At 27.2% G+C, this 22,425-nt stretch overlaps 1 protein-coding gene across 7 annotated transcripts; it reads right to left on the reverse strand.

Moving 5' to 3' along the window:
• Positions 1 to 708: 708 nt before the first annotated feature.
• Positions 709 to 16,205, reverse strand: LOC136081658 (uncharacterized). Of its 7 annotated transcripts, XM_065799282.1 has the most exons (10): positions 16,062 to 16,205; positions 14,537 to 14,653; positions 10,641 to 10,685; positions 9,722 to 9,800; positions 2,584 to 2,618; positions 1,713 to 1,876; positions 1,542 to 1,600; positions 1,257 to 1,341; positions 1,040 to 1,186; positions 709 to 967 (listed from the first exon to the last, which is right to left on the reverse strand). In XM_065799282.1, the coding sequence occupies exons 4-9, from the start codon at positions 9,776 to 9,778 to the stop codon at positions 1,068 to 1,070; spliced, it is 519 nt and encodes a 172-aa protein (XP_065655354.1). In that variant the 5' UTR covers positions 9,779 to 9,800; positions 10,641 to 10,685; positions 14,537 to 14,653; positions 16,062 to 16,205; the 3' UTR covers positions 709 to 967; positions 1,040 to 1,067. The 7 variants fall into 7 exon arrangements, 6 of the variants coding, with proteins under 6 accessions (XP_065655354.1, XP_065655355.1, XP_065655356.1 ...); XM_065799283.1 differs by lacking the exon at positions 10,641 to 10,685; XM_065799284.1 differs by lacking the exon at positions 2,584 to 2,618.
• Positions 16,206 to 22,425: the final 6,220 nt, after the last annotated feature.

Raw genomic sequence — 22,425 nt, forward strand, 5'->3', positions numbered from 1 at the left:
TACCCATGTCAATCTTAAACGAGTGACACAAAAGCTAGATTTTTTTGAACGAGTTTTCCGATAAATAAAATAAATAAGTCTCGGAAAAAGGCGTATAAATTGGTGAAATCTTGAAAATTGTTCACAAAAAAGTTAGTTATTGACTTTTAGTGGTATTTAGTAGCATTATAATTAAATTAATTAATTTCCAGCAATACTTTGTTTATTTTGGGTATTTTGCCGTTTTTTATGGATTTTGACTCACTGTGAGCCGTACCGGAGTGTCGTCCAATAGAAGACTTTTCGGCTATTTTGAAAGACAAAGTGTATGAGAGTAACTGGCAAGCAAAAGACGTGAAGCAACGACAAACCAGAACAAAGCTTTGCCTGAAAAAATTGACCTTAACCTTGTATTTTCACTTTTTGGGTCAACTCGTGTTATAGTTGGCCGAATCCGAAGAAACAGACTGGTTGAAGACAAACTTAATTAAAATAAATAAATAACTAAAAACTCTTTTTAATGATAGTTTTATTTAATCTCTGAAAAGATTGTTTGTCCGGATTAACCACCCGTTAAATAGCTAAATGAATCACGAGTAGGGATCCCTAAAAATTGTTTATTCTCAAAAATTTTGGATCCAGCATAATTAATTTCGAAATTATTCCAACTCTCGCTTAAAGTGCTCATATTACCCTAGTCTACTCTAAATATGAAAACAATAGAAACAATTTGCAAAATCCTGCATGCTATGAGCTATTTTTCTAAAATATTTTATTAAAGATTATCTCGGCTAATTAAAAACGTGAGTAGAATCTTCTTCGTTAGATTCTTCTTCAGCTTTACGTAACCAAGATAAAAAGTCTTTTACCGAACTAATTGTATTTCCTTTTTCATCTGGGAATTCTTTACTTGATTCCCACGTAAAAAATGTTTCCTCTGATATAATATCGTGGTTATATAAATCTTGAAACAAAGAATTAGCAAGACCTAAAAACAAGATAAACGAATCAAAAATATTTAAAATTAAGATTAGGAAAGTAATAAGGGAAAAAACTTTACCAATAGGGTGATTTAATGTTGTCACAAGCTACTGAATACCATACAACGCAAAAAATTCTAAATTTTTATTTCTATCAATGTACTTTAATAAAATATTTTTAGGTTTCTCTAATTCATCTTTGTTACAGCAACACGTATTTGTCCTATCTAAAAAGAAAGTCGTTACCGTAAACCTAATTTAAAAGCATATTACTAAAGATCAACAAATTTAACTGACCTTCAACCTTGATAGTGCTATTACAAATCATCGACGTTAAATCTTTTATGAAATATGGGTCAGATTTACAATTGCTACATTCACTCTATAAACATATTTAAATAACAATTTCATAACAATAAAAAAAAACTGCAAACAAGAAAGGAGAACTTTAACAAGTTAAGAGAATTTAAGCAACAAATTTGTACAAATTATTTGGTCAAAAAAATTCTCCCAAAAAAGTTCACATAAAAATAAAAAAAATTGTAAATAAAATACATATATGAACTTAAAACTAGAACTTACATCAATATAGAATATTGTTTTATTATTGTCGTCTTTATCGTGAAGTATACGTAATAGACCTTTTGGAACATTATTTGATTGACTTTTATTAATTAAAATTGAATTCATTAAAAACTTCATTTTCTTTACAAAAAGGAGATTAACATAAAAAAAAAGCATGAAATAACATACACCAGCAATTTGAACAGCTACTAACTGATTCTAAAGTGTCTTTGACTCTATTTAGAGGAAGCGCAACATCATAAATCATAGGACCTATCACTTCCCCAAGATATTTATAAAAATATGGTACATCAATAGCATATTCTGGAGCATTTTGCACAATAGATGCAAGCCTACAGGTTTAATTTTAAATTAATTTAATCATTTGAAATTAATATTATTAAAAATAGAAAATCAAACACCTTACAAATACATTGCAAACTCTATATAAAACTTAACTAAGCAAAAAAAAAAAAAAAAAAAAAATATATATATATATAATATAAACTAAGCTTATTCATCACAAACCACACAAATACTAACAGTTTCAATAAAAATAGACAGCAATATATATTACATATATATTGCTATATATACTATGCCATAATCAAGCTAACTGCTCATAAGAAAAATACAAACAAAAAAACAACAAAATAATCTGAAATAAATGTATTCAAATACAGGAGGTTACAAACTAAGAAAAACTTGCAGAATTTCAAACTCAATCAGAAAAAAGCTAGCCAATTAAAATAACTGAAACTTTGTCACTTCCAAAATACTAAAAAATTATTACCAAATTGTTACCAAAAATTAAATTAATACCAAAAATACTATAAAATTATTTGCTAAAACAGAAAGAGGCCTCAACAAAGAAATGACTAACAGTCAATTAATGCAGACTTTGTGATTTATAATGTACAAAAAAGAATCATAGGATTACTACAAATTAATCGGTGTAGCACAAAACAGACTACTATGTTACATAATCATGAAATAATAATAGTCGTATAGACAAAAAAAAATTATCAACCAATATCCTAATTAAGCAAATAAAACCAACATGTAGCCAAACCAACAAAGAATAAAATGAGATGTCTAAAAAAAAGATGTCAAATGTTAAACTCAAAACAATTAAAATCAACTAATAATAGTTTTTTGAGTCATTAAAATCAACTTTTATACCAAACATTATGCTAAATAAATTTAAAAAAAGTAGTGAAACAAATTAACCAATTAACTATTTCTTACCAAGAAATAGTTGGTCATTATATTAACTGTTTTAACCATACACATAATTAGTGTCAAAATGGCGCTAATGATTGACAAAAAAAATTTATGAAAGCCTAAACCTCTCATTAATGCTTAGCAACCTTAGCAACATAAAGAGTACCTTATACAACAAGACAATCAACAAAATGAAAATCATCAAAAAATAAACAAAATGAAAACCATCAAAAATCAGTTTCATAAAACCTCTTGAACTACTGTAAAAAATTATTACAAGAAAATACACAGCTAAATGTAACCAAGATAAAATGTCACATCAAATATTTACTGATAGCAGAAATGATACTCACAAAATTAATAAATTAAAAAACTTTTTATAAAGACTATACAAATTTAATTAAATAGACTTTTAAATTATTTTATAATAGGCGATTATGTTAAATAATTATATTTAACAGACGATTATGTTAAATTTATTAATTAATAAGTAGCAACTGTGAGTAATTTTGTGAGTAACAAACTTTTTATGAAGACTAGACAAATTTTTATTTTAAATTAGTTAAATAAACTTTTAAATCACTTTATTATAGGCTATTAAGTTACATAATTTATTAAGTTATGATCTATATTCTTAACATAAAATATGACTCAACCATAATGGAAAAAATAAACACAAGTAAATTGTATAAACTGTAAATTATAAACAGTCAAAAAGATTTGTTTGTCAAAACCAACCTTTATGACATTAAAACAAAATTAAAGGTAATGAACTCGTTTATTCAACTTTTTTTTTTTAAAAAAAAAAAAGTTTTTTCTTATAATTAGCCACTTTTTTTCAAGTGTTTTCTCTTTCTTGCTGTTTTTAAATTTTAAAATTTTTTAGGTCTCTTTTAAATTTCAGTATGATTTAAAAATTTTTTAAATTTAATAACATTTCATTCACAGAGAATAAGAAAAATAAATGTACTAAATAAAAATAAGAAAAAGCATGATAAAACTGTTATAATAAAAAATTGATTAAATAGCAATATAAACATCGGAAAAGAAACTCAGAGAAACGAAAGAGTAAGAAACAAATTAGAACAAAAATAAAGCGAAACCAAAGCAAGGTGTAAGGAAAATAAATAAAATTGAGCACAACTAGATGAGAAAAAAATAAAGACAAAACAATAGTGTAACAATCAAAAAACTATTACTAAAACCTAATCAGTTAAGACATCATTTCAATTTTTCTATAATCTTGTTTATTAAACACAGTTATAATCGATCTGAATAATGCCAACCTGTTATTTAACACTTTTATTTAACTATCTTACCACATTATTAGCATAAACCTTCGTAATTGAGGAGAAATAGCGTCTTTTTGACTAACCCAATTTTTTATCTTATAAAATACATATGAAGTTTTAGTCCAGATCTAACCAATTAAGGGAGGCAGAGATACAGAATTAGGACATTAGATATAGATAGATATGCAACCTTTTAAAGTATAGACGACTGCCAAAAAGCAAAAAAATGCTAAAAAATTGTTGAAAATATTTTCAAGGGATTCCTAGATAGAATAAATATATATTTATTTCTCTTAATATAGAAAAACTGTGAAAAACCAACTTTTTTTGTACTGACTAATACTAAATTGACTTAATTATTTTTAATTTAGATAAAATAACTAAGATAACAGATCACTAAAAGGTTTGAAGGGGCGAGTCCAAGGAAAATCAATCTTTACAGATTAGGGTTGTTTTTAAACAAAATTTGTAAAAATTCGATAAAAATAATTGCACAAAAAAAAGCACAAAAAGAGAAAATCTCAAAAGAGGAGAATAGTTCTTTGAAGAGCATTAAACATCATTTTTGGACTGCGTCATCAAAAAAGATCTCATCTAAATTATCATTAAGTAAGAAACCATTTGACTTGTTATAGCATCTGGCAGAAGAAAAGCTGAATTATTTTCTAAGATCTTCTCATCAATATCATCTCTTGATTCCACTAGTTGCATTCTACCTGATACAGCTGACAAACAGGTTAATCCATTGCCTGACCTTAGTATCACACCAGCTTCTCTATCTTAAGTGATTTCCTGCTTAGAATCTTCTACAGCTTGTGGTCCAGACAACATACCTGTTATAGTTTTGCTGAAGCGTTCTCCGGAGTTGTCACCTATACTTTCAAAACTATTTAACAAGTGCTTATCAGAGCCTTGTATACCAGCCTGCTGGAAAACAACTCGTTCTACTGCTGATCTGTTAACAGTAACTGATAGGTTTTATTGTGCATTAAATAGATGTAGAGAGACTAAGGCTATGGCTCTCAACATTTCTATAGCTTTTGATGAAATTTGGTATGCTAGGTCTTCTCCATGAGCTCTCTTGTTACAGTGTATCAGGTAGCATCTTTAATATTATTGAATCCTTCCTTACTAATTGTAGTATAAAAGCCAGAAATTCTCACATTTAAGATGGCATTGTTCGCTGATGATACTACCATTTATTCTTGCCTTGATAACACCATCTGATTGCTGGGATGCTGGCTGGGATCTTGCAGCCAATCTCTAACCATCAACACATTGCTGTAATGTTGCTTTCTATCTCTTTTTTATAAATATTATAATGTGCACTGCTCTTGAGAACTAGTGGTGCCATTTACTAAAATTCATTCTCGTGTTACTCGTCATTCAATTAATTCTCATCCTTTTACTGTGAATGTTCCTAAGTGCTCCAAAAATTCTTATTTGTCTAGTTCTTCGTACATCAGTTCTTTGGAATTCGCTCGCTTTATCTTGTTTTCCTAATTCATACAATTTGCAATATTTTAAATTGACTGGTAATCGTTATCTTGCTCTATAAATTTCATCTTTTCTTTTACAGTAACTTCCAACTCTAATAATGGTTGGTTACAGCCTTGTTGGAAGTGAAAAAGTAAATAAAAAAAAAATGTTATTTAATTTCTGGTGGCTATTTGTTAAGCTAGGAATCGACAATGGCAAAGGTTTTTACAATTTTTGTCTATATATTGTCAATACTGCGTTAAGAGATGAAACTAGCTAACCAACTCATAACAGCCTCTCACTTAAAGGACTGGCAAAGACATCAGATACTATGAATCAATTACACAATATCAGCCATGCTTCACATACAGCTTTTTTAATTGACTAGAGGCTACCTGCTAACTGTTTTATAAAACGAATAATTCTACTCACTTCAAATACTCCTCATAACATTACAGTTACGTGGCATATGCACAATTAATCTTGTCATTTATACAAAATAAAAAATACACTTCTGTACCACATACATTTACCTGTTAGGTTACAAAATTCCATATGATATTAGATTATTAGTTAAAATACATATACAAGTTATTGTTGCTATATTGGTGTAATTCTATTTAAATTTTCTAGATTATCTAGTTGCAATAGTTAGTTATATTTAAGATACATGTTTAGGACTACTAGTATTAATGTCTAGCTTACATTTTACCAGTTTCAGATTTACGACTTTCAACCAATTTTGTACTAATAACTCATACTAATAAGACATGCTACTACAGTATGCACACACACGTACACTGCATTGATTATTTACATTACATACACAGCTATAAGAATTTAAAACAGTTCACAACTCCTACTCACCCTCGTTATACTGCCATAACATACTCGAGACATCCATGAAACACTTAAATCTATAATATATGTTTATCACCCTAATAATACAGACCACATGGTAACTACTTAGAGCCTATATCATGTAGGTCAGTTCATGGGAAATGATTGCTTCTTAAAAATGTGGATGTGCTGCAGCAATTTGCTGATACAAACATGGTTGCCGACATCACTTACATAATTGAAGCATTCAAAAATTTCAATTTGGTTGTTTAGGCTTGCTTTGGATTCATCCTTCAGCTGGATTTTGCTGAAATATTGAAAATTTTGAATAGTGTTACTTAATGAAACTGGTGCAAACATAACACCCAAAATTTAAATGTCTTCTACCATAATAATGGTTTAATCTGGAACAAAAGATCCACCTTATCCACCCAACAGTGAACAAACTGCCAAAACTGGTTATCAAGATTTTTATAAACATTGGTCTAGATGTAAGCAAAACAATAACCATCCAGAGTACAAAAAAAAGATTGTGCTGCATAATTGATTTGAACAGTAAGCAGCTTTGAAGAACTGCTAGCATAGTTTGAGTTATTAGAGATTAGGCATCTGAAATTAAAAATAGTATTGTAGAGTATTTGCACTAAAAGAATGTATTGAGATATTTATTAATAAAATTTTTGTGGGGAAAATCGAAGAGCTTAAAAATATAATCAGATGCTATTTGATGGCAATACAATGTAAAAATAGGTTATTTTATATAAAATAGTTATTTTTTTTACTCAATTTTAAAAGTAAACGTACTTAAGATTACAAGAGTCAATAAAAAATTTGTTAACAAAGATGTATTTTTTGTTTGTTTGTTTGGTTTTCTTTGGTTAGTTTTTGAAAATTTTAGTTAGGTTTTGCAAAAAATTTTTTAGTATTTTTTGCATTTTTAACTTGAACAAATTTTAAACTAAAACTGCCATAAATCTATATCCAATTAACCAATCGAACTGAAATTGTAAAAAAGGGTTCTTATTCTACAGGTTTTTTTTTTTTTGGGACACTGTGGAGTTGAAAATTTACTCAACTTGAACATTCAAATTAAATTTATTTCCGCTGGCAAAAGTTAAAGATTTCAAAATTTGCATCACAGGGTACCTCAATGTGTATTCTATCTTTCCATTAAAAAAGGTATTCTTGGGTCAGCTAGATTATCAGGACCCATGATAACCGTGTAAAACTTTTTAAAAAAACATCAAAATGTCTATCAAATATAACATCAAATGGTCCAAGCCAGTACAGGCTGTATCAGGTCAAGCTTGCCAAAATCATTTTAGAATGACTTTCATCTGGCAAAGCTTTGTACATACATATATACACACATATACATGTATATTAAGAAAAATCAACTTACCCTTTATATAACTGATCAACATTATTACATTTTTAATTATCATGTCATGATTCAATGCTCCGATGGACTTTCTTTCTTCTGATTTCATTTCTATAACTATTTTAATAGCTTCTTCAACAAACATGTAATGAAGATATGAACAATTAACTTCTTTTAAATTAGACATAATTAACTAGACATACTTGCAATAGCTAGAATATAATAAATGTATGCATTTTATAATGCATACATTTATCATATTCTAGTTATTGCAATGTGATATTATCAGATGATAATACCACATTGCAATAGATATTATGATAATGTGATATTATCAGATTAATATCTGATAATATCACATTATCATATTGATAATGTGATATTATCAGATGTTAATTATTCCACTCAAGATATCATTTATTTGACTCAAAATAGGATGTTAGAAATGTTGTTGATCAAAGGCTCAAAGACCTTGCTAATCATAGATAGAAGTGATAATCAGACAATAGATAAACAATAGGGTCAGAATTTTCTTCAGAGTTTTTAAAAACTATAAGATGCCATTTTCCAGTAATGTTGGTCGCGAGATGTCTTGAGACTCATATTTAAGTGTCCTGACAAATAAATTTTGGAGTCTTAGTCTTGAGTCATATCTTTACCAAGATCACGACTAAGACCATAACTTGGTCTTGGTATTGAGTATTGTCTTAGTCTTAGTCTTGGTCTTTACTGTCTTTACGTCTCTGGGTATTATCATATTATGATGCATTATAAAATGCATACATTTATCTTAATCTAGCTATTGCTAATAGCTTTGCTTAGTTTGCATAACTTGCAATAGTATAGCATGTATGTCAAGTGAATCATTTTGATTTTTAATATTTATTTGGGTTACTTCTAATGTTTTGGTTTTAATGTACATTAGATAACCAATGTATTAGATAAGCTTGTATAAGCAGTGAATTGGATAAGATTAGATAACTAATGTACAAAAGATAACTAGTAATATCTTTTTTAATTTTTTTTTGCAACAGTTTTAGTTTGCATAAAAATGTTTGAAGTTAAAACACTTTATTGTATGGTAAATATTTATTAAGTTTTAAAACAATTTATTTTATGATATATATTTTTTTTAACTGTAGTTCTGTTAGGTTGTTTTTGTCTTTTTGCTGACGCGACCATTCTAGTAGGGATTTAGTTAGCAACCAGATCTAGTTAGCAACTAGATCTAGTAGTATTATTTTATTTAAATTACTACATTATAAGCTTTTGACTGATAATATAAATAATGTTGTTCATCATTTATATCATTTATAACAGTCATGTTTTTGTATGCATTTAATAGTTTTATGTCAGTTTTTATATGCATTTAATATTTTTTTAAATAGTTTGAAAGCTGTCTAATTAAAATAGTGAATTGAGTTCGAATTAACCAGAAAAAATATAAGCGTAATCTTTAAGATTTAACTTGAAATGATTTTCTTAGAACAACTATAGCTCATATAGGAGCTCATATAGGAGCAAGAAGGGGCCCCATAGCTATACTGTTGCATTATTCATAAAATTTTTGTTTAATAAATAAAAAATGATTTTTTGAGGTGTTAAATAAGAATAATTCATATAGTCCTTTTTTATTAATTTTGAAATCAGGACAAATAAAATTTACTGAATTAAATATGGACATGACCTTACTGAAAGAAGGACAATTACAATAAAAATTAAAAAATTTTTATATTATATATTATATATATACATGTATATACATATATGTAAATTTAAACCTTTTCATGAAGAAAAAAATAATGCCAATCTTTCAAAAGATCGAATTAGAAATGCATAGCATAATTAAAATCCCACCTTAAATCCAAATTTGTAGTATAATGTATGAATACTATTTTTTTGTCATTCTTGTTTTAGAATGACAATAAAAAAATAGAATTAAAAAATAATAACAAAATAATTTCACTAATTTAAAAACTCACATATGTGTCTTTTGTACATTGATTATTGCATGTAATAGATTCTGCCCTTTTTCTCATTTCTCAATGATAGATAGAATCCCTATAACATATTTTCTGAAGCATTTGATGTATGGTATTTAATTTTTAAAAATACAAAAGATAAATTTTATTAGTGTATTCTACAAATAGAGTGCTCGATGTTCTTAAAGAACAGAGAAATAATAAATAAGTAAAAAACTTATCTAATTTTGCCTTCAACAGTCTGAAAAATTTTCTGATGAACCTACAGAAGGAGAAACAGCTTGTCGAAAACAAAATTAGATAAGTGATTTTACTAATATATATATATATATATATATATATATATATATATATATATATATATATATATATATATATATATATATATATATATATATATATATATATATATATCTGTGTGTGTGTTTATGTCTCTGTATAAATACTTACAATGTTTAACAAGTATTGGACCCTATATCTATGGTTTAAGTGTCTCCAACAACAAAATGTTTAACCCTATATCTATGGGTTGAGAAAACTCTTCATTAATATGTAAGAATGTGTTCCAATATCTTTGAAATATTGTAACCATAGATACCAGATAATTATTGAAAAAAAAAGATTCAATTGAAGATAACTAAATGGCATTAAATAAAGTATTTTCTATTAAAAAGGTACGAAGAAAAGTAGAGAAATGCAAATTTCATTGTCAAAGGTTTTCAGTCTAATACTTTGAAATGTTTTAATAAAAAATTCAGTTAATGATATTAATAATATTTTCTCATCAGAATAGCAATAAAATAGAGTGAAAGCATCAATAAATTAGAGATCTCTATTTAAAAACAAATTTTTTAACTAAATTTTACTTTTTAAAGTATTGTGCAAAAACTAAAATAAAATAATAAAATCCTCTGCTTACTTTGGTCTTAAACAGGTTTCTAATAAAACACAACTTGCCAAAGGTCTGTGAAATAATTGAATGTAAATGTTAAAAAAAAAACAACCGAAAACACATATTAACAGAAAATACATTTTTATTTGAGTCAAATACAACTATCAAAATATGAACAATAAAATTGCAAACCATAAATTTATTTAATTGATGTCACAGCATAAACAATTTTATTAGTTGTAAAAAAATAAATTCCAGCAATATAGCAAAATAGCATTCAAGTCATCAATCAAGCAAAAAAAATACATGTAGTACAAGATAGGTCTAAGATTTCTTATCTATTAGAAAAATAAATGAAAGCAACGTTGTGCATTAACAAAGATATAAGTCCATTAAATATAAATTTTTTTATAGTTACATTATAAATATTTTTAACTTCCTTATAATTATTATCAAATCATTGATTTGTTTCATTTAATATTTAAAAGTTTATTTTAGATTGACTCTTGATTCCTTAAATATAAAAGTTCAACCTCAAATCTTAGATAAAAACCTAAATCTAGTTTACATAGTTTCTTTTACTATTTTTGCTAGTTTTTTCAGTTTACTGTAAAAATATTATAAATGATTATTTTTCAATTAAAAACATTTGTTTAAAATAGAGCTTTTGAATATAATGGAGTTCATCCAAATGTTTTAAGAACTTGTAAAGTTTAAGTGCTGCTATTGAAAGCACTTTTAAATTTTCCCTTGTTTCATGATATATATTATGGAAATATATTTGAATCCTAATTTCAAATTATTTAAAATTAGGATTAGGACTAAAAAATTAGGATACAAATATATTTCCTGTTAACAAAAGTGAAAATAAACATGCGAGAATAAAGAGAGGTTATTTAAGTTAAAGATTTGAATAACTTTTTTTGAAAGAGTTAATAATTTTTATCAGATATAGTGTCTCAATTTCATGTGTTTTTCATAAAAAATTCCTGCCAAACCAAATGCAAGTAATTTGAAACAAAAAAATACTTTGCTTCAATAAAATTAAAAGTTTAAATCTAATTTAAAAATTTTAAATAACTTGAGTTATGAAATATAACTCATTGCAAAAGTGATCTGATTGCAACTAATTAAATCAACTTTATAATGAACAATCTCGTGCATTTTTATGCACATTTTGAAGAATATTTATTAAAAAAAAAAAAAGCAAAATCAACAATTTCGTTTCAAAAAAAATGCAAAAAACAACCATTATTCAAATTTAGAGAAAGAAATGAGTAAAAGACCAATATAATGGAACAGAATATATAAATAAGGAAAGAATATATAAATAAGGAACAGAGATTAAAAAACTATAAGTTCTATTAGTCAAAAAAACATGAAGACAGAATTTAATTCTGAATCATTTACATAGTAGGAAAAACTAGACTAAATAAAGGTTTTTGAGCATATTTTTAAGTAAGTATAAAGAAAAACTTTTTAATTAAGAAAAACAATTTAAAGAAAGCTTATCAATAAAACCAGCCTAAAAGACTTTACCAAAACCTTTTTGATAAAACATTTTTTAAATAGAAACAGATCCCACTTTCCAGTAGGAAAATAAGATTTAGTTAAGCTTGTTAAATAGTTTAAGGAGTATTGATAAGAGTTCTTAAGAGTTTAGCAAGACTCTAACAGAAATATTTAAATGAGAAGCACTAAATTGCGGAAGTGTTTGAGAAGAATTGAGCTTGGATAATTAAAATATTTAACAATAAACTCGTAAATTTAATACATGCAAGGAGCAAATAGGTCTGGTGAAATTTTGAAAAAAAGTAATAATGACTTGACAATGGCTTTTTATGTTTAACATTTTTTAATATTATAGCCATGATTTAGATTATGTAAAACAAAATTATAAAACAAACATAGTTAGTAATTTGCACTCTAAGTAATAAAATATGGAGTCAATCACCCCTTGCTGAGTAACATATGCTGAATAACATAGTCTTGACCAAAGTTATGTGTGATCAAGGTTACATTAATTCTTATGTGAATAAAAATATTTACACCCAAAAAGAAGTTTCTACAAAAAAAATAAAAAAATGCAGTTTACAACCCAAGATGAGTATATTTATTGAAAAACCATCACTATTATTATTCTATGTAACTAAGAAACCAAATAGTTAAAACAATATTTACTAAAACTTCTAAGTTTATTTATTTATGAATTCATTTGGATATTTATAATCAAAGTGTTGCAGAAAAAAAAAATTACCTTGAATGTTAAAAAAAATCTTGACTACACATTGCTAATCAAGTTTTTAAACATTTTTGATTGTTTAAAATTACATTTTAAGATGAAGGGAAAATTCTTTGTTAGGATAAAGGCTTCAATAACATCCCAGAGAATACTTTTTATTATTATTATTTTTAAACAATATAAAATAAAAAGCCAACAAAGCTGCATGCAACCACTAAATTAACAGAAAACCACATGACACATACTTGCTTAAAATTAAAACTTAAAAATAATTTATCTTCATTTCTTTATTAAAACAAAATAAATTTGAACAAATTCTAAAAAAAATTTTAATATTTTTATCATTATTAATTTCTTTTAGTTTTCTTATTTTACTTTTTCTTCTTACTATTTTTATAGAAACTTTGTCATTATTATTTATTTTTTTCATTACTGCTATTTTTATTACCATTATTATAATTGTAATAAATACTTTTGCTGGTACTTTTGCTTTATTAATGAAAAAAGTTATTATTATTATTATTATTATTATTATTATTATTAATATATTATTGTAATTAGATGACTGTACATTTTAATTAGATTGACTGTAATTAGATTGACTGTAAATATCTTGTAGTTGTTGCTGCAGCCATTGATTGAAAAAAAGGAAATGCAGTGAAAATGGCCTAGATCTAAAGCACATAAGAAAAAAAAATTTACTTACTTTTTCACATTAAAATAAATAGTGTCAGAAAAAAAAAACTTTTGATATATGTGCAAGATAACTATTCGCAGTATACATGGATTTCTATGAAGCAAGTTAGATATATAGGTGTTTTACAAAAAGCAGCCTTTTGGGTAGTAGAAAACTAAGAATAGAATTTAAGAGAAAAAAATTTAAAAAAACTTAAAAAAAACTATATTAGTCAGAAAAAAATGAAGAGAATTCCAAAGAGGTTCAAAAAAAGAAACTAGATGAACAAAAGGAACAGGTATTTAGGTCAAATTCTGTATGATCTGTAGATTGAAATGGTCAAAGGTTTTCACACTAAAAGCCCCAACTGGGACACCTTCCATAAGAAATATGGGATTTTTAATACTCTGATATTTTACAGCTTTCAATGGAATCAGCCTTTCTAAGAGCTTTTACAGGGTTTAGGAAACCTTACTTCCAGCCAGCCTCAAAACATTAAACTTTAGGGCTGTACTCTCATTAGAAAATATCAGAGTTGCATGGCAGCTATTGTGGCGCAAACAAAAATATATCATCCAAAAACTTATCATCCTAGGCAGAAAACAATGTAATGTAAGTTTACATTTACCCAGCTTAATAGATAAAGACGGGATATGAGACTAATTAACACGAAATTTCTGTTTACCCCTAAAGTACTTGCAAAAAAGGCTTTTCACAAGACAGTAGCTAGATGCACTTAAAATCTGCACTTAAAACTTTTCTAAGCTTTTGCCTAAAAAGAAAATCCTAAAATGCAGCAGAACATGAGCCAGCTTGTAAAGGACTACATGTTACCAGTAGCAGAATCATTATGTTGATCCTAATCCTGACCTGTTTTTTTTGCTCTATTATTTTTAATAACATTACTAGGGACATGAACAAAAAAACAAAAAAAAACAAAAAAAAAATAAATAAAACTTGCTCGATAGTTTAAATAAATCATAAAAGTAATAACGAATTACTTACATTGATTATTTTACTTTTGTCTAACCAAATTTCAAGTTCTGCCTGACATTTATTTAAAAGAACTCTATTGAACATAACTTCTTCTTTAGATGTTAAATCAGTCACAAGTTTCTTCAACTAAAGTACATTAAAAATATATTTGTAAAAAAAAAATACATATTTTTATTGTTATTATTATTAGGGTACCCCTTAATAATGATAAACATTTAAAAAAACTTAATATATATTCAAATAACTATGTTGCAGAAATTTTAGAAGGGGTTTGGGTGTTTGGCTTTTCTGATTTTAACATAATAATGAGTGATTTGACAACAGCAACAGGTAAATAATATTGTTACAGAGCAAAAGAAATGGTTGAAAAAAGACTTAAAGAGTTGTAGATGTAGATGTCAGGAAAACATGAAGAGTTCCAAAGCATTGATAAGCAAGACAAAAAACTAGATACATTTTTTTAGAGAATGGAAGAACAGATACAGTAAAAACTGTGAGCTTGTTGATAAGTGCATAATGCAAGAATGTTTTTTGGTTGATTAAAGGAGATTGGTTTATACTTGGCAGATATTGTGGATCTAGCTAGCATTTGCAAAGAGTTTTTGGACCTATATCAAAAAGAGCATCATTAGAAGAAACAACCCATCATGCTTCACAATCTCTATTTGTTTACCGCAGGAATAAATAAGAGATTTTTAGAGAATCAGAAGTGGTGAGCACAAAGAGAAACAACTTTAACAGATACTAAATTTGCAATGGATTGTATAAATATTTTCCATGAGAGGTCAGTAGTGAATTATAATCCAAGAAGTCATAAAGTAGAGGACTCAGTGAGAAGTTTGTCAACCATCAATATAAAAATTTCAACATTATTGCAATAGTTGTTTGCAGTAAACAACTGAGTTTTGTTGGAGTTAAAATTTACAAGCCACTGCAAGACCCAAGCTGTTACAGAAGAGAGATCAGATTCAAGATCAGCTGTCAATTCTTAGCAATCAAAAAGTAAAGAAATTTTGTAGAGAAGGAATATAAAGTTGAGTCATCAGCAAATAGAGCCACTATAGATGTAAAATTGTTAGGGAGAATATTAATGTAGACAAAGAATAATATAGGACCAAGGATAGAACCTTGCAGTATGCCTGAAACTACTGGAAATGACTTAATTGCTGCAGTTAGGAATTACGCCAGTTACGCCATTACGTTTATCAGCATTTACGTTTATAGACATTTTCCAACATTTCTTCCTACAACAATTAAAACCAAACCCAACAAGACGTTGCATTGTATGCATGAAAAAGCAAAAGAGAAGGGAATCTCGTTATATATGTGAACCCTGTAACGTTTCTTTATGTGTTGTGCCTTGCTTTGAGGATTTTCATACAAAAAAAAATTATTAATTGTTTATAAAATCGTACTGTAAGTAATTATTTTAATTTAGTAAATATTAAACACTTTGGAAATATATATATTTATTTTCCTTTAGTATATCCTTCTTAGGTCCCGAGCAGTGCAGATAAAGTACATTCGACTGTACCTCAAACTGCTCAACATGAATAAACTCGCAACCACAGAAATATATGCACAAAGCAGTCACAAAATTTTAAAACTTATTGCACAGCGAAAAGGTTAAAACCAAAAAAAAGAGTCTTTTTTTGGATATCATTAGAAAACATTTCCTCATTCAAAAAATGTAAACAACAACTTTTTTAAGTGGGGGTCTGGGGAGAAATCACATATTTTAAGGGAGTGCCCAAGAATTTTGTTGTTCAAGATAGGTAACTAAGAGACATGGGGCATACTCAAATTTCTAGTATGTTGATACTGGTGTCGAATGAGGATGACTTGCAAAAAATTAGGGTAATTGGAGCTAAACCAACCCCGTCCCGACCCCTAACTGCCACCATCCTAGAACCGCGTCACCTTTAATCGTAAAAATTATTTTTTTATTCTATCATTAACTAGATCAAAATTCATTGACAGATTTCAAATTTCATCAAAAAATCTCTTTTTGTTTAAGATTTATAACCATGCAAAGCTTAAAATTACCCCCTGAAATAACTTTAAATGGTCTCAACTTTTAAACTAAAAATTTTTTTTTGATGTAATTTGAAATCTGTTGATGAATTTTGATCTAGTTTAATGTAAAAAATTGAAAAGTGTTTTAGGAACCATACCCTAGGGAGGGCTATTGAAGGGTTTGCTACAATTATTTATTACAAGAAAGGTTTGCTACAATTATTTATTACAGTAAAAAAATTCTGGTTTTTATGGTTAGATTATGATTGATATTTTACATTTCAAAGTCATACTAAACGTTTGTTCATATGAGGTTTAATATTTTACTTTTTACAAACTACATTCCTGCAAATAGAAAACTACTTTAAAAGTAGTTGTAAGCAACAACCCCATTTTTTAGCAGCTCTATATAGTTTGGGCTGTGCTCTCCAACTTTTCTCATTCGCCAAAACTAATTGAAATCCTGATGAATTTGAGAGCTTGTTCGACCCAATAACCTAAGCCAATAGAATAGTAGAAGTATTTTTTATCAAATTTAAAAGTTATTTATCATACAGAAGATTCCACCTTTTATGTCAATAAATCCGATAACATATTGCTCATATGTGTACCTTCAAAGGAAATGTAGCCCTATATACTGTCGCCACCATCTAACTGTTTTAATCTAGAAATGATTTAATATTCACAACAACTTTCTCAGACACACTATGAAACAAGCTTATGGAGAAGAATAGCACGCCAAACTTTATCAAAAGTTTTTGATATGTCAAAAGCAATAGATTTTTGTCTTGTTGTCTCCAACTAATGCATGATAAAATCTCAAGTCAATCAATAAGTCAGCCATAGAATGAGAAGATAGAAATCTATATTGATTGTCAGAGAGTTATTAGACTCAAGATAATTTAAGTGAAATCAAAAAGAGTTCTTGAAAACACTTTTATAAGACTATGATAGGAATAATGTCTGGACCACCAGCTGTGAAAGAGTTTAATGAAGAAATGACTTTAGCAAAGTAAGCTGAACTGATAACTGAAATGGCAGGACAAGTGCAGCCATTTGGTTCAAAATTTGAATTAATAGAAAAGTTCTTTTCAAATATTTCAGCTTTATCCTTGGGAGAGATAATGAGATCAGACCTAAGAAATAAAGATGGAAAGTTTGACTTACTTTTGTTAGAAAGACTGCTGAAAATTTTTAAAAGCTTATAGAACCTTATGTCTGAGATAAGATACAAGATTTAGTAAATTGAATTAGAATAATGAAGTTTTACATTGGACAGCATCATATTACATAGATTTATTTCAATAGTAAAAAGATGAAAGACATCAGTCCAAGAACCATCACAAAAAAAGTCCCAGGATACTAATAAGTACTGAGATGATAGGTTGAGTCTAAAGAAGTACAAGTATAAAGATTTAGAAAAAAACATTGCCTATACCACCTAAAGGAGAACAAGGAGAAACTGAACAAAAGAGCTAAGATCAGAGGCAAGATATATATCAAAGAGTAAAAGTAAGTGATTAGGGTTGTCTGGAGCCACAAAGTTAACTATCTAAGTTAGAGATTGAGAAATTCAGAAGTTATGAGCATTAGCGCCAGCAGGGTCAATGGTGTTAGTGTCAAGCCATTCTGTGTGATGAGCATTTAAATCACCAATAACAACAATATTGGCTGAGGGATAAGGAGAAAGTCTTGAGAAGAAAGAGAATAATAAAGAACAAAAAGGAAGTTGATTGAATGAAGTGGTGCTAAATGAAAGTAAAAAAAAAAATAAAAAAAATGAAAGCACATGAAAGAATAGTCAAAGGATTCCACAATATACATACTAGATAATTTAATACATAAGCCATAGCTAAATATGTAATTATTGGAGTCTTTCTAAATCAAAGGGTAGCAGCGATCAGCACTGAGATCCCATGATGAAACAGCTGAATTCAAATTAGTCTTGCAAATAGCAAGTAAGTCAGGTGAATTTTCAAAGATGTAAGATTCAGCTGATAAAAAAGTTACTTCAATGCCACAAACATTTGTAAAAAATAGATTAAAACAGTTAGATGGTGGCGACAGTATATTATGTTTAATATTTTTGGATTTTTGGTCATGATTTAAGTTAAAAAGAACTTAACTCAGTCCTAGATAGACCATTGCACCCCAAGCAATGAGCTATGCCATTTTCTCAGTCCTGCTAATTAATCTAAAGCCATAATTAAGGGCTCCTTATGTGGCTTCAACAATGCACACCAAAAGCACTAACAGGGACACCAGCCATTGTCTCACTCCTGCTAATTAATCTAAAACCATAACTAAGAGCTCCTTATGTGGCTTCAACAATGCAAACAACAATGCACTAACAGAGACACCACCCAAGCACAACTTGGACTTTTAATAGTTTAATACTTGAAAATCATAATGAAATCATCTTCTCTAAGAGCTACCACAGAGTTTGGGAAATCTTACTACTTAGCTTAACCAGCAAGTTGCCTCAGAAACATTAAACTGAGTTTTAAAGCTGTACCTTCATTAGGAGATAACAGGAAGAGTTGCATAGCCACTGTCAAGGAGACACATACAAAAAATTCACGAGTAGATTCAAGAAGATCGAGCATTTATCATCCTAGGTGGGAAACAATGTAGTACAGGTTTACATCTATACCTGCCTATTAGATGATGAAGTGGTTCAAGACTAGTCAACAGATTTATTTTGTTTACTATTTAAGTCTTTGCCTAGGAGACAGTATCTGTATACAGTTAACATCAGCCTGACATAAATACTTTTATCAAGAAACCATCTATAGTCTTAACTCAAGCATGAGCCTCAAGGCAGAGGTAATTTAAGTCAGTTTGTTTCACATAGGTTTGCCTAGAAAAATAAATTCTATTTGGCATCACTCTTAACATTGCTTGTTTATCTTTAACTTTTCCCATAAAATGTTAATTAAAAGTGTTTAAAAATTTTAAAAAGATTTTTCTTTAAACTGATAGATTGCCTGCCCAAACCAAAACCCTTAGTTGGTATAGCGTTCAGTTCATGTATGTAAGTTCTGTACATGTTCTACTTATTTAAGTCTGTCGATAAGAGTCGGTAAGAGTTTGTAAATTGACTGACTACTTCACCTAAAGGTAAATTAAAACTATTTCATATTCTGTAAATACAAATTGAAATACCGGTATACCAGTAAATTACAGGTAAATCCCTAGTATCCACTCTCTACTCAACAATATCACATATATTTCCTTACAATATTATAGCAATATTGATAACAATAAATGCAATTTCATCAACCAGAAAACATACTACAAAAATTTTTAAACTTTATCCAAACTTCAATCAAAATATTTTATGCTAACTACACTTAACCCTATTCAACTTTTGCTTTTGTTACATTAATTAATGACAAAAAAAATGCTTTAATGTATTGTGAATATCTCAAAGCCAACTTGCAATCATCTACTTAAAAATTCGATCCAAAACATACCGATAAGAAAACGAAGTTGTACTTTGACACAAATAACACCAATGTTTTGGAATGGCCATCTCAAGATCCGGACTTGAATCAAATAGAAAATTTTTGGTATATTTTGGACAGAAAAATTGGCAACCAAGCATTTAGACACAAAGACGACTTGAAAGTAGACTCATAATTTGGTCAATTCAATGCCAAATTGTCAAGTTGAGGCCATCAAGACCAAAGGAGACTCCACTTGTTACTAATTTCCATGCAATATGATCAATTTGACATTATTTTTGAACTGTACAATTATTTTTTTTGCAGTCAATTATATATTTATATAAATATATATAAATATATATATATATATATATATATATATATTTATATATATATCTATATATATACATATATATATATATATATATATATATATATATATATACATATATATTTATCTTATACTGCTGGTTTAGGTGAGCAGCGTGATGTCATACTGAGATAGCCTGCTGCTGGGGGCTTTAGTACCTACATCGACTGACAAATAGCCTGACTTTCACATCAATTTATGCTGCTACATCGACTGAGGGTTTGGGATGGGGCAGCAATCTTTTTATTTATTATTCTTCATTTTCTTCTTCTTTATCTAAAAAAGCCATATTGATTTAGATAAGCAAAAAAAGTGCTCACATAACTGCTCCCATAAATATGCTATAGTATATATATATATATATATATATATATATATATATATATATATATATATATATATATATATATATATATATATATATAAATATATAAATATAAATATATATATATATATATATATATATATATATATATATATATATGTATTAAAATTATATAGGGATTTTTTTAAATCCCTAAATAAAATGCAAGATAAAATGTATATCAGTGTAATACATAAAACAATGACAAAAACCTTTTCTAAGGTTTTTTTGTGGCAAAAAAACTTAACTCTTAAATACTCCTTAAAGGATTTGAACATTCCTGAAAAACTTATTCAAGAGAAATTATATAAGTACTTACAGTTATATAAATAACTACAAGTATATAATATACTTACAATTATACAAATAACATTGAAGGATTAATAAAATGAGACACTTGTTGTATAGTTGATAAAATTAAAATGAAATAAATTAATTGAAAATTAAGATATAAAAACATACACAGTCAATTACATATTGACTGTGTATATTTTTAATATAAAAACAATTACAGTCAATTATGCAATGACATAAGTTGGCATACTCAAAACTAAAAACAAGATCGATAACTGCTTTCTCAAATATAAGATCAACAACCACTTCTAACTTTTCCTTATTATCTATTTTAAATTCATTGAGATTTTAATTTTAATTTTTTCAGAAACTGACAAACTTTTTTGGTGCATTTTTCTTTGAATTTCCTGAAAATATAGGTATAAAGAAAACATCTTCAACAAATAATAATTCATAAACAAAACCTTCATTTAACTACATTTTGTTTTGTTAAAACATTATAGAGCTTTTATAATAAGTAATTTAAAATCTAATATTGTGTCTATAATAATGCGTGTGTGTCTGTGTGTGTATATACATATACATATATATATATATATATATATATATATATATATATATATATATATATATATATATATATATATATATATATATATATATATATATATATATATATATATATATATATATATATATATATATATATATATATATATATATATATATATATATATATATATATATATATATATATATATATTTATTTATCTATTTATTTACATAGAGATAAAACAACTTTTCATGGAACTATAACTTTCATGCCTATATGGCAAAATAATATATAAATATAAAACAAACAAAAGAACGTTAATAAAATTACAAAATAATGTGGAGCGACATCTGATGTCTCTATGGAGACAAAAAAAGAAATTCTTAAAGAAAAATTACATATAAATTAGCTAATCATCAGTATCTTAAAACGAAAGAAGGAATTTCTTTTTATGTCTACAATTTGAAACCAACTCGTTCCTTTTGTTCAACAAATTTTCCCCTGTATGCATTAAAATATAAAACTTTTCATTAAGACAAAGGGTGCAAATTTTGGACAAAGGATTATATGTTTGGCAGCGCTTGATAATTTTCCACTTTGGTAAAAAACGAAAAGTTTTCTTCTTTAAGTTTCCAAATTTCTTTAGATAATTCTGTATCATTTCTGTACTTATTTAAATTAAAAGATTTTAAATGGTTTGCATACCTTAACTTGAAAGGGGTTTCACTAATACTAATATAAACTTTTTCTGTGTAATCTGGTTTATTGGATGAAACAGTAGCTTGATATAAAATAATCTTCCTTAGACACTGGTTGTTCATAATGCAGATAGATTTATTGATGCAGTTGCAG

This window comes from Hydra vulgaris, chromosome 06 (genome assembly GCF_038396675.1).
Source record: "Hydra vulgaris chromosome 06, alternate assembly HydraT2T_AEP".
Taxonomy (NCBI): Eukaryota; Metazoa; Cnidaria; class Hydrozoa; order Anthoathecata; family Hydridae; genus Hydra; species Hydra vulgaris.

Excerpts from the sequence above, each read along its gene's own strand:
- LOC136081658 (XM_065799283.1), bottom strand. The coding sequence starts at position 9,778 with ATGAGAAAAAGGGCAGAATCTATTACATGCAATAATCAATGTACAAAA. Across the intron at positions 1,601-1,712 it reads TAGCTGTTCAAATTGCTGGT|GTCTATTACGTATACTTCAC; the intron begins GTATGTTATTTC and ends ATGTTCCAAAAG. Across the intron at positions 1,342-1,541 it reads AAACAATATTCTATATTGAT|AGTGAATGTAGCAATTGTAA; the intron begins GTAAGTTCTAGT and ends ATATGTTTATAG.